Source organism: Perna viridis, chromosome 5 (genome assembly GCF_037379345.1).
Source record: "Perna viridis isolate PV_CMFRI_1.1 ecotype Kerala chromosome 5, ASM3737934v1, whole genome shotgun sequence".
Lineage (NCBI taxonomy): Eukaryota > Metazoa > Mollusca > Bivalvia > Mytilida > Mytilidae > Perna > Perna viridis.
In genome coordinates, this window is record NC_142449.1 from 6,888,881 (window position 1) to 6,902,727 (window position 13,847).

Consider the following 13,847-nt stretch of genomic DNA (forward strand, 5'->3'; position numbering starts at 1 on the left):
GTGAGTGTGGATATTTTTATCTTACAAGAAACATGACCGCCTTTACTAAAAAAAATTGACTATAGAGGTTAAATTGCGAAATTTTGCGCATGACTCAAAAAACAGTTTGGTTTACCTAAAATCTAATAGGAAGTCAAAGTGTTCAGCATGACGAGTTTACGGTCCTGAAATGGATCCCCCCACCCCCAGAATTTTTCTATTTTAAAACCTTCTTCTCCCTAACTACTGGAGGGATTGTCACCACAATTGGCATGAATGTACATTACGATATCTTTAAACTTTAAAAGTCTTTGTGTTGGATTTTTGATCTGGCAAAAACCATGGCCAATGTTCATGAAAGTTGACCACAGGGGATCACATTGAAGATTTTTGGGTTGAGCTAAATTTTGACAGGGTAAATTTAACCAGCATGGTGAGACCGACCTATGTCGAAATATTTTTGCTGACCTAATCCTTCAGTCTTATGAGGCTGACTTTATAGCTGATCTGATCCGAAAGAAAGAAAATCGTTTGGCTAGATCCTTTAATCTCAGTTTCCGCTATATAGATGACGTTTTGTCTTTAAACAATCCTAATTTCGGGGATTTGATACATCGCATCAACCCCACAGAACTTAAGATAAAGGATACTACAGACACTGTGAAGTTGGCCTCATATCTTGACCTATACTTAGAAATCGATGGTAAAGGAAAACTATTGACCAAACTTTACGACAAACGTGATGACTTTTCCTTCAGAATTGTCAACTTTCTTTTCATCTGTGGCAACATCCCTTCAGCACCTGCGTATGAAGTGTTCATATCACAACTCATACGTTATGCCAGAGCTTGCCGAAACTACACAGACTTTTTGTCTCGCCCTAGAATTCTGATAAATAGGCTTCTGGAACAGGGTTATGTTGCTACAAGATTGAAGCCATCACTACAGAAGTTTTATGGTCGTCATCATGAACTCGTGGATCGTTTGCACCATGAAAACTGATTTATTCCACGGGTTATAGTTTTCCTTTCCTCGTTTGTCTACCTCGGACTTGACTTTTTATGAGCAACTCGGCGGATGTTTCTAGAAAAGCAGAGGACGCTTACCCTACCAGTGCACCTGGTCCATGCTCCCAGTTTTTAGTGGAGTCCGAGTTGCTTGTTTGCTTTTGTTACTTTGTATGAATGATTTTAGTTATTTTCTGTTCTTTGTTGTGTATGTCTGTTTTCCATGTCTGGTCTGTTCCTGGATTACATTCTTTTGATTACCGCTTTAACCTTGGTTCCCTTGATTACTCTTTCTTAATGGTCTGTTGACCAATGTCGGACTTATTGCCATTGAATAGTTAAAAAAATGACGATGAGAGATTTATTTTATAATATGAAAATATGTTTGACCAGATGAGCGATTCAGGCTCTCTAGAGCTTCTAGTTTAGGTTTTACTTTACCTTTAATGATTGGTTGAGGGGACAAACTAATTAGTTGTTGGTCGTTGTTCTTGTATCTTTCAATTTTAATGTTTTAAGATATAACTACACAAGAGGCATGTCTTCTGAAAACGTCTAAGTTGCTATAGACAAGAAGTTTTTTAGCTTTAATTACACGCTAGAAGTGTTTCAAGGTTGAGGATATTGTTACTTCACTAACTCAATGATGATCGATTGCTGAAAAGATTAGATTAGCAGTACAGACGAAAATGAGACAGCAACTGGAGCAACTACAAATTATTTTGATTTGCAAAAAAGTCATTCAAATTTGAATGTCACGCGACTGCAACAGTCTTATTAATCTAACTCAGTGTAACACAGAATGCCTTCTTTGTAGTGTCAAATCCTAGTTAAAGGCCATAAAGCCCAAAGGAAAGTCGGAACGTACTAAAAAAAGTACTTTATTAAACCATGCCAAATCAATGACAAGTTTGTAAATGGCCTTTTAACACTTTTGGTTATTAATGTTTTTGATTGTTTACCCTTGCTTTTTTGCGTTTTTATACGACCACAGTTTATTTCGGTCGTGTAATGGTATCATCGTCGTCGTCGCCGTCCGTGATCTTTATTTTATTCACGAAAACTTGAGTAAAACTTATCTAATCTTTCTAAAATTTTAGCACGTTATTTCTAGGAACATGGCGGAGGGCACGTTGGTTTTTCGGGGTTTTTGCTGTTCCTCTTTTGGAAATAAGGGGCTAAAAAGGGAAAATAGGTGGATTAAAAAAGGTTATTAATGATCCCATTTTTATGATTTAGATGTCAATCTGTTCTTTTTGAAATTCTATTTTTAAATTAATTTACAGGGTAGGCGTATCATTAACCGTTTTGGAGTTAAAGAGGCACAAAATTTGGTCTGTTTTTTTTTATTTTATTATTTCGAAGTTTCTTTTTACTTGATTCCTCTTGATAAACCCTGCCTACGTTTTTCAATCCGATTTCTGATATCTCTTATCGTTTTCGAGTAAATGGGGTCAAAGATGCCGCACCCTTTAGACATCAACTTGTTTTTTATTTTCAAATTTTGTGCTTTATTTTGTCCGAACTAGTTGTTGTGTCTATAATGAACTGCAAGTCACTATGTTAAGTGTGTCTATAATGAACTGTAAGTCACTATGTTATTTGTGTCTATGATGAACTGTAAGTCCCTGTGTTACGTGTGTCAAAACCTAATAGTGTGTCCACACTTGTCCCAACTGTTCAGGGTTCGATCACTGCGGTCGTATCATAAGACGTAGCGCACGGTGTTGGTGTCATTTTTGGTAACGTCGAAATCGGCAAAATTTGACGTCTTTTTTGTATTGCGACGTATATCGTTTTATAATTGTTACATGTAAAAAGAAGTGTAATATTTTACATAAAATGTTCTATTTAATTATCCGATAGATATTAATATTTCGTACGTTTTGGTCAATTGAAATGATCAGATTACATCCTGATACGGTAAATAGTTTGGCATCAACCATTTAAAAATGATTTGAAGGAAATTTTATCCTATGAGAAAAATGTTAGGAGTTATGAAAACAAACTTCGTGATGCGCTAAAAAAAAAAAGGTAAAACACCCTCGCTAAAACAGAAAGCCAACAAACCTACAAGCAAAAAAGTCAGTAGCACCCGCGGAAATCATATTGTGAAAGCGTATAAAGTGAATATTTCGTATTTGGTTTTATATCTCTAATGTAGATGTATGTTGATATTTCCGAATACATGTACTCGTTTCGGAATTTATAAGGTCTGTTGCTTAACATAAAACATTGCTAAAGATTTTGAGAAAACAAAACCTTGGCAAATCTCCCTCTTTGAGAAAATTTGAAAGCGAAATCTCCCGCTTTTATCATACGACGAAAACAACTTCCGGTCGTGTAATGTTATGGCGCAGTCGTCGTCGTCGTGGTCTGGGGGACACTTCGTTTCCGGGCGATAGCTTTAGTTGTGGTTGACGAATTGTTCTGAAATGTTGATATGATTTTACCAACAACTAAGAAGATTTCTATTTAATTTGGACTTTGTTACCCTGCCGCTTTAGAAAAAAGGGTAAAAATACGTATTTTATTAAAACCCATTTAGATTGTTTTTCTTTTCTATTTTTAAAATGTTCTTTATTTAATTCGGCTAAACAGATATACAGCAGATTTGATGTGTTTTGAACTGTTTTCAGGATATAGGGAGTCAAAGTTGGGCAACGCCTAAAAACATTTTGATAACTTTTTTTTGGGGGGGGTCCGATTTTGAAATTTTTTATTCCATTGGATTCTTCATTGGATTCGTCATTAATAATCCTGCCTGCATTTTTCAATCAGATTTCGGATATCTCTTACGGTTTTCGAGTTATAAGGGGTCAAAAAGGCCACACCAGAATAAATCATTTTTTGTTTTGTTTTTGGTCCGTTTTGAACAAAAAGAATTAAAAAAATATTTTTGCAATGTTTGTACAGCTAATTATATCTTATAGCTAAAATAATTGTCAGGAGGTAATTAGACGATCATGAAATACGTTGATTTTGCAATATTTCACTAGCTAAACTAGCTAATGTGCAAGCGCCTGTCTGCACATTTCAAAGTACTTTGATGCAGGCACGCTGATCCCGATTTCACCAGGACAGGAGTGCGCGCAAGGGGTGGGAGAGAGGTCTTTCTTTTTCCTGTTTTCTTTTCAACATTTCTTTCATTATTTTATCAGATCCGCTAAAATCGTATTTTTTATTCATTGCGTCCACAGTCGTAATAATTTAATCTAGTATCGTAACTTTTCAGTTTTTTTTTTAATTTGACGTTAAAAGAGGAGGATGAATACATTTTAAGTATATGAAGAAATCGACTCAACACCATTTGCCTTTTTGAACATTTCGTTCGAATTTCGCATGGTGTGAATAAATAAAATACAGAAATTTTAGATGTTGTGACATTTTGGTTAGACACAGACAAACTACTGCGCTTTGATACATGTTCAACCAAGTACCATTATTTTAGAATATACTATCTGCAGCATATATACATGTAAAATACAAAATTTCATATTTATTAGTTCACTCAAAGCTAACGAAAAAAGCTTTTGATAAAGACTGGGTAGCACGCAACGTGTAGAAAACATCGGGAAAATTACAACGTGACATCACAACATACGTGGGTATTCATCTACTATTAGACAATAAAACTCATTGTTTTTTTAGAATAAACATGATATTCTGAATATTTATATAGTCCTTTAAGCGTGAATATACTTTGGTAAAAATACTATTCGTTGTTATATTTTACAACCGTATGCAAGAAAGTAGCCAATGGCCAACGTCGAAAAAAAAAGATTTGTGACATAATTGAAATACGGACAAAAAGGCTTTTAACAAAAAGACCGATTGAACATTTAATATATATCATTGGGGTTATGTAATAAATTGTCAATATAGTTAATAAAAGTCCTGATTAAAAAACAGCCGTTCGCATAACTTGAAAAAAAAAGTCTAACATTTTGTCTTCAAATCGATTTCTTTCCATATTTGCAATGTCCACATCAAAGGGGAGAGACTTGTGATATTGTAATACGCTTTGATCTTATCATTACGTCATGAAAAGTATGACATCGTCTGCAGCACAAACTGCTCTTTCTAAAAGTTTGTTTTATCATTGTACGCACGCAAACAACTTAGATATATTGGTGAAATGGGAAGCAAGCATTTTTAACGTTACCCGTCCACATATGAAAATTGACGTTCTTATGATCGAATAATGCTTTCCCTCCACAATTAACGGCATCTTTCAAAGATTTACGATTGTAATCCTGAAACAAAAAACAACCATTTCCGAACATTTTAATACCTATATTGCCTTTGATAATTCCACATTTTAATAGCAATATTTCGGTTTTCGTAACCAGCCCTGTTTCAATCGAATGTGACACAACAACGTACGAAACGTCATGAGTGTGATCCGCGAAGCTTTTTATTAGTCTCAATGGAATTGGTCACAAATTAACATTCTGCCAAATATAGAGGAGAATTCATGCTGATTCTTAAAATCTATAATATATTGTTAATATTGATAACATGTTAATACCCACGAACTGGTATTACATGCTTCGTATCAGTAGTAAAAATGGAATTCTCAAGTGAGATAGAAATAACTTGAAAATAAGCCATCCTTACAATGTGGTATACAGGTGTACAGATTGTTCAGTGCTTGGATGGAGTGTTGAAGTGAAATTTTGAAATGAAAAGACCCCATGATTCTGATCAAAGATATGGTAAATATCAAAAACGGTTTAAATATTTGATATTTTCATCGAATCTGTATGTAGAATATATTAGATTGTTGTGTAAAGAATCAGAATGAGGAAATAACAACAAAAGGGTAACAAATATCACTGTAAATAAATTTTCGGCATTTTTGCTCTGAATATAATTCTTTTTAAAGTAATAATTTTTAAAGCACCTTAATGTTGATAGAACTTAGGTATGTTTTGAGCAAAACACAGAACTTGACAAAAAATATATCGTACCTCAACATTCATGATGTCTGAATGACCAGCTTTAAACCACATTACTATCATATATGTTAAAGTCCTTGTAAAAATACCTTACTGCATATATATACAGCCAAAAAGTTAAACAAGCCACTGTCAAGAGTCCAGATCCAATTGGTCCGTTATCATTTCATTAAGTCATTGAACTTTCTTGGTCACCGTGTTGTCAAACATCGTTTTTTCTCTACGTTGCGTCAAAGATGTTTATTTTCACTTAATTATTATTTGACAAGAGAGCGGAAAATTGGGCAGAATGATATATTTTCATTTTAAAGTGTCAGCTTCTATGAAGGATAATCACTTTATATGTCTGGTGTTGATAACGAATTGACAGAGTAAATCATTTTCCGTCACTACACGCCTTTCCTATCTTAAAGCGACGTTCTGTCCGTTTTTATATTTTTAGTTTGAGATAACTACGTCAAAAGTCTTTCATGCTGAAATATCAGTACTCTTAAGATCTTGCGAAATTGCAATTCATTCAGATCCATCAATTAACTTTGCATTACATGTTTATCATTAAGCACTGATGTATTGCTCCTTCACTATGCTTGTCAAAATCAGCATTCGGACAGCCTGTAAAAAATCCGGACGGAAGTTTACCTGCCAAACATATCATTATAGGATATTAATGACTTTAGAAACTTAATTGCACTATCAGTATTAAATGAAACTTGGGAAATTCCTTTATCTATATAAAGATGATGAAATAAACAAAGACGACACAAAGAAACAAAAACACAAACTTGCCGACCAGCATGCTATAAACATGGTCTACTCTATGGTCACTTGGCGCGAGCTTTAATTTGTGTACTACGTGTATTCGCTAGTGTATTTCTCTACCGTCTCGGTAAAAAAATCTTTCAAGTAACCAGTTTGAAGAATTTATAGCTTTGGTCATTTCGGGCGTTATTCACGAACCCCCTTGCCTTTTATAACTTATCAATAAATGGAGCATTTTAACAGTTTAGTAGAAGCTGTACAACCTATTACAGTCCCTACATCCGTTTATAATGACAATATATAGACTTTGTTTTATCAATAGTCCATTGATCTATTTGCTAGATATGGACAATCATTTTCCTTTTAATCATGGCGTCGACAGAATACTTCGGCCGAAAATTTATGTAAATTCACATTGTTTTTCAATCAATTCTTTCTTGTGTCTTCTGGGGAATTACAGAAATACCGATATTTTTTGTCTAATCAATGAGGAATATTTGATACAAGACGATTTCCTGTCTTGCTTGATGAAACATAACAAAGTTTGGTTACGGAGTGATTTATCTGCTATTTATAGGGTTAGCTACATGGATTATTTATTAACGTTACGGGATGGAGTCGCCTTCTTATCTAGAATTTGAACTCTGACTTATTTAAAGTGATTGAGAGTCTAACTTTTGAAAGAATATTGATGCATGACGTCGTTAGATTATATTTTACAGTCCTGGGAACCACTGTAAAATTAACAATAATAATTTGCCTAGAGACGTAATTGAGAAAACATGCAATTTTTTGTTCATTTTAAGAAAATCGCTTTAAGTTACATACACGTAAGTAGACGTAAGAAAAGTATTCGATTTTGATGTGAAGTGAAGAAATAAACTGTGTTGTAAAATTTTGGCTGTTATGTTAAGTTATGAGTGTGTGCGGTTTTAACCGTTTTTGTTGCTAAATGTTTAGAAGAAAAAAGAGGTACTAAAACTGAAAATAGTTTTATAAAGTTAAGGATAATAAACATTTATATTTTTGTTCTGTTTATATGGCAAAAATGTCTTACTTTAACGAAAGAAATTAAACTGTATTTATTTTTATCCTTTGTAACCGAATTCGACTCCACCAGATTGTCTGTACTTATATCGTTATCTGTTTAATTGCATGAGTAGCATACCATTCAATAACCCATTCCATTACCAATTACTTTGTATAAATGAGAATATCAGATGTAATTCTGTATGGGAGGCCCTAATTCCATCTATTTCTTACTCTCTAATTTCATTACATCGTCCTCAAATTGAAAAATCAGGAAATATAATGTAGCGGTACTACAATGCACATCTATTACCAAAGTTTTCCTAATTGTAATTTTAGAATTGATGGATCTGCAAGATGTTTGTGCATTTAATATGCAGAAAGGTTCAGTTTTAATGTTATATATTTTTTTTTCTAATTTGTTTGGAGATAAGAGTAAGGTCTCCGGATAAATTAAAATCAGTTTGTAGAAAATTTATAACTCTCTCAGGTGCCTCGACTTTGTAATTACAGATTCTATCACGTGTCCTGAATTTCAGTTATTTGATATAAAGCAATGGTGTTCTGTTTATTAAAATAAAATTGCCGCTGGTCAAAATTGGTTAAAACAGTAGTTAAGTAGCAATCTTTTCAAGAATCATGCAAATTCTGTAAAAGTGATACACCTAAACAAAGGCTACATATTTTTATTTTTGTTATTAAGTTGCTTTATAGGTCCATATGATGAAATGTTAAAATATTCGTTCTAATCTGTCTGCTCTTAGGAGATAATGCACTTCTATTCCCCATATTCAGTTAAAATCTCGAATTAAAAACATTATACATCGTTGTTTTTCCAAAAAAGATGGTACACCTAGATACAAATATATAGTTCTTGGTAGAGATTCCTCATACTTTGTAAGAAATAATTCCAAATCATCTTCCAAATATACAGAGGAAGATGTTTACAAAATGCTGGAATTTTTAATCGACAACATATTTGTTCAGTGTGGTGGACGTGTTTTTCAACAAACGGTCGGCATTCCAATGAGAACAAATTGTGCTCCTTTACTTGCTGACCTATTCCTTCACTTTTTTTTAGACTGACTTTATAGCTGATCTGATCCAAAAGAAAGAATATTGTTTAGCTAGATCCTTCAATCTCAGTTTCCGCTATATAGATGACGTGTTATCTTTAAACAATCCTAATTTCGGGGATTTGATACATCGCATCTACCCAAAAGAACTTGAGATAAATGATACTACAGACACTGTGAAGTCAGCCTCATATCTTGACCTACACTTAGAAATCGATGGTAAAGGAAAACTATTAACCAAACTTTACGACAAACGCGATGATTTTTCATTCAGAATTGTCAACTTTCCTTTCATCTGTGGCAACATCCCTTCGGCTCCTGCGTATGGAGTGTTCATATCACAACTCATACGTTATGCTAGAGCTTGCCGAAACTACACAGACTTTTTGTATCGCGCTAGAACTCTAACAAATAGGCTTCTGGAATAGGGTTATGTTGCTACAAGATTGAAGTCATCACTACAGAAGTTTTATGGTCGTCATCATGAACTCGTGGATCGTTATGGTGTATCCATCAGCACCATGACAACTGATTTATTCAACGGGTCATAGTTTTCCTTTCCTCGTTTGTCTACCCCGGACTTGACTTTTTTTTTTACTTTTGTTACTTTGTATGTATGATTTTAGTTACTTTATGTTCTTTGTTGTGTGTGTCTGTTTTCCTTGTCTTTGTCTGGATTACATTCTTTTGATTACCGCTATAGCTTTGGTTCCCTTGATTACTCTTTGAAAATCTAACAGTTTCTATTGCATTTTAGTGTCATTTACAGAGTTATCATCCTTAATTTTTAATTCTACAGTACATTCTATATAATTTTTATCTCCAAAGAACAAGGGTTTTATGAAAAGCCAACTGTTGATTTCTGTTCACTACAACATTTTAAACAAAATATCAAACATAAAAATATGTAAGCTTTCTAACCATGAATCATATTTTGCATAATTCTTATCTGGAGTGCTACTTAAAACAGTATATAAGATATGTACAATACACAAGATAAATAAAAAGAACTAAATACAAGTAAAATTCAAGTAAAACAATGAAGACACCAACTTCAAAATAAGTCAACTAATTAACGCTTTCATCGATGGACACACAAAAATTTGAATCGACCAATTATACGCAAATTGGAGTTAAATGGTCATGTCAAGTCTTCCTAAATAATTCTAGTAATGTCCGCTGGACAATGAAGTCACTTCAAATACTGTGTTTTCGATTCCCCCAAAATCGGAGAAATGGTGCATTCGATACACCAAAGGGGAGAAATGGTGCACTCGATACGCCAAAGGGGGAAAAGTGCTTTTCACTTAATGATGTATCCGATTCCCCCAAAAGGGGAGAAATGATGCATTCGATACGCCAAAGGTGGGAAAATGGTGCTTGCTACTTAACGATGTATTCGATTTCCCCAAAAGGGGATAAATGATGCATTCAATACGCCAAAGGTGGGGGAAAATGGTGCTTGCCACTTAAGATACTGTCATAAATACAAAATAATTAGTTAAACGAATATTGCAAATTTCGGTATGCCGTTTCACGTCTTTCAAATAGTAGTTATAAATCATTATTGAATTACTCTAGATAAATGAGAGCTAACAAGTTCATCCCATGTTATGCGAACTTTTCCAGTACAATCTGGCCATTTACGTAATTAAATGTTTGACGATCTTATTGGGGTGTTATAAAATCCTTTACTAATACAATGATTATTCTATAAGAAGGCGAAGAAAACAATACAAGTTGACTTGTTTACTACCAATCAACTCTAACCAATGTTCCTGATTGATTCTCTACTACTCCTTAGACGTTGACACAATGTCAAGATATAATTTCATAAATATTGGTTATAGACAGATCTCATCCTTCAAATATATAGTATATAATTCCTCAGATTACCGTGTTTGCAAACAACAACATTAATGTTTACGTCAAATTGTATATACACGAGAAGCTCTAAGGGTAAAATATTATTTTTTTTCGTTCCTTCAACCCATGTTATCAATAAAGTGCTATCAATATACCATTTTATCAATAAAATAGTTTACTGTACAGACACAGTTCTAAACATATGAGTGAAATATGTCAAATTCAAAAGTTTTCCGATATCTTATTATACATGTGCAATGATATATTGCTAGCCTTTAAACATTTTCAGCATACTTATGGTAAAATGGTAATAAAATATGAAAGCAAAACAAAGTAAATCCAACACAAATTAAAAACAAACAACTCATAAAAAGAAGAAACTTAACCGCATTGGTATGAAACAGATGCACTTTATTACAGAAAACAGTTTGTTTCCTTATGATAGCAACTTAAGAGACATGTTACCTCATGCATGTATTATTGGCTATATGACAAAGAAGCAAAACTTCCGAAAGTAATACATTGTAACTTTTAACGAAAATTTCTGCTTTCCATTTTTTTGCAGTCTATGTGATTTTCTTAAGTCACAGTGACCTGAATTGCGGTAATTTCATTCTAAAGCTGTATTTATACATAACGAATCATGTAAATTGACAAGATATGATTAAACCTTTAATGGATAACTGTAAAGTTTCTTTCTAACGTTTCTTTGTTGTTTGCTTGACTAGTATTGCCAATGCTAGGGTAATAAGGGCGAGAGAGAGAAATATGTTCAATGTGATTAAACCATGGAATGGAAGTGTGAAGTAATGAGACTCGTAGACAGGTTCTATAAGTGAAACCAGAGGAAAAATTGCATATGAAGATTATTTCTGATCAGGATAAAAAAGATGAATTATTTTATGGAGTATGAGGTGCTTCATTTACATTTGTTTGATTATGTGAAGTTCTGTTGTTTTGAATAAAAGCCTTGTTGTAGTTAAAATTTAAAATGATTGTTTGTTGATCACGTGACAGTCTCCAGGATTTTTAGATAACTGTTAACTTACTAGTAAGTTAATCGTGCTGAGAATTATTTTATCCGCACTACTGCATCGCCTTTTCTGTAGGCAGTTTGTTTCAGACAAGTTAAATAGTGTGCTTCTCAAATTGTTATTAAGTATTTTCGTTGTGTAATTAAGCGAGTTAATTATGATGGATTAACTTCCGTTGGTCATCTTTGACAGTGATTTATATCTAGCCAACCAAGTGGGGCCTTAATAAGACTGACGATAGAGAACGAACTGATAACTACTTATGACTATCGTACACAACCCTTTTTATTATCTCTGTGCTATTCAAAAGTATACGATTCAAAAGAAAGATATTAAACTTGAATGTAAAATGATAAGTATTTTGGTGTATTACCCGATAAAACGTGCAATCAGCTTAACATGTAGTCAGCAATGTTTGGTGTCAACAGTTTACGATTTTTCCACAAATTTCTGATGGAGTAGAACTACATTATTCAAGTGTCATAGGTCTTAGGTCACTGTTCGTTTGATATGGTAAATTAGCATTCAAATAAAAATAATAGCACGTACCGGAAAACCAGGTCTTGTTATCAAAATATACTGGGGTGATATCATTTGATTTGACATGGTGATTTTAATTAAACAATAACTAGTGTCCAATACATTGGAGTGATTATCTATTAAACATATAAATAAGATCAGGGACAGTTTATCCGTTTTTTTAAACGTCACTTTTTCTGCTCAATAAACATTACTGGACTTGTTATGTCTACATTAGTACTTTATAATATACAGTACTCCAAATAGCATACAACCTTCACAGGAAGTGTGGCATAGAAACGTTGTTTCGTTGAAATAGGTTTGTTCATTTAATATGTGCTTGGAAAATGTCCTATTTCTACATGTTGAAATCGTTATTTATTTGATAAGGGTGTATTGAAAGAAAAAGAGAAAAGAAATGGTATCTACAAATTATGTTGGATGTAGTTGTCAGATGGCTCATTTTGATTCATACAGACCAGCTACCACGTCTATTGATTTTGAGGTTTTGAGTGTAGTACGCTGGAATTTCATCGGTTTTGTTTGAACTTTTAACTTTTTCAGGCGTATGATGTTGGTGATACTATTCATGTAAAGACAACGTCAATAGGAGGTTTCAAGATGCCCTTGTATCTGTTCGTAAGTATAGTTAACATCGGTTTTTGTGAAACTGAAAATAGATCGAACTAGGAGGCTGTGAGATTTCATGTAAAAATCTCAAATTGAGATTTTTCTAAAATCCTCTTGAGTTTTTCCTCAAATCTTCAATTTTATGTAATGAAAATAGTTTTTACTGATGACCTTGACTCTTGGCCTTGAGGTTAAGTATAGGTAGTAGCTGATATGAACGTGGGAAATGGTTCACATCATTGATCTATTCCAACACAGGATGTTTAAATAAGTAAATGTTAGAATCATAGATGCTTCAATTCTTTTTTTTTTTAATCTTGAATACCATAAAGCCAAGAGACAATGGACATTCAACACCTTTTTCATCTGACTGATGCTATGAGTAAAAATTTGGCAGAACAAAATTCAAAGTGATATGATATGAGCACTTTAATAAAAAAACTGGATTCAAAGAAGCAAATGTTTATAAGCATACTACGATAAATATTTAAATTTGCAATGTTCATAGAACAGAGATGAGCCATTGGTAAATGAAGCTTGATTCTAGCTGTACAAAATTAAAAGCATCAACGTTAAAACAAGATAACAACTTAATTTTAACAGCACATTTGTGAAATTTTATAAACCCTATATACATATCAGTTCAAAAGGTCAAGGTTATCTCGCGACTATTAAAAACAAACATTTCTTTCATATATTTTAAAAAGTCTTTTTTTTTTTAAATTTTAAAGAGAGAATGTAGTGATTAATTACCTAAAAGGATAAGTAAAAAATTGTTCAACATCTTAGTTAATGATTGTCTTTTCTGGTCGGACAAATCGATCATTTTTCTTAATTTTCAATAATTCAACATGTTTAAATTTGTAGTTGTTTATTTTGACAACACGGGTCTTCTGGAAACTTCAGAATTTAAGAATAAAAATAAAACCCAAAATCTTTGTATATTCTTATTTGCCTTTTTACCTGTGGGGATTTACAGATGGTTTG

At 33.1% G+C, this 13,847-nt stretch overlaps 1 protein-coding gene across 5 annotated transcripts in view; it reads left to right on the forward strand.

Moving 5' to 3' along the window:
- LOC148615764 (CD109 antigen-like) overlaps nucleotides 1-13,847 on the forward strand; it is a 227,013-nt gene that overhangs the window by 157,197 nt on the left and 55,969 nt on the right. For all 5 annotated transcript variants that reach the window (XM_088582335.1, XM_088582339.1, XM_088582337.1 and 2 more), the window contains one exon: nucleotides 12,795-12,869. In XM_088582335.1, coding sequence (XP_088438461.1) covers nucleotides 12,795-12,869 — 75 coding nt within the window. The remainder of the gene's footprint in view (nucleotides 1-12,794; nucleotides 12,870-13,847) is intronic.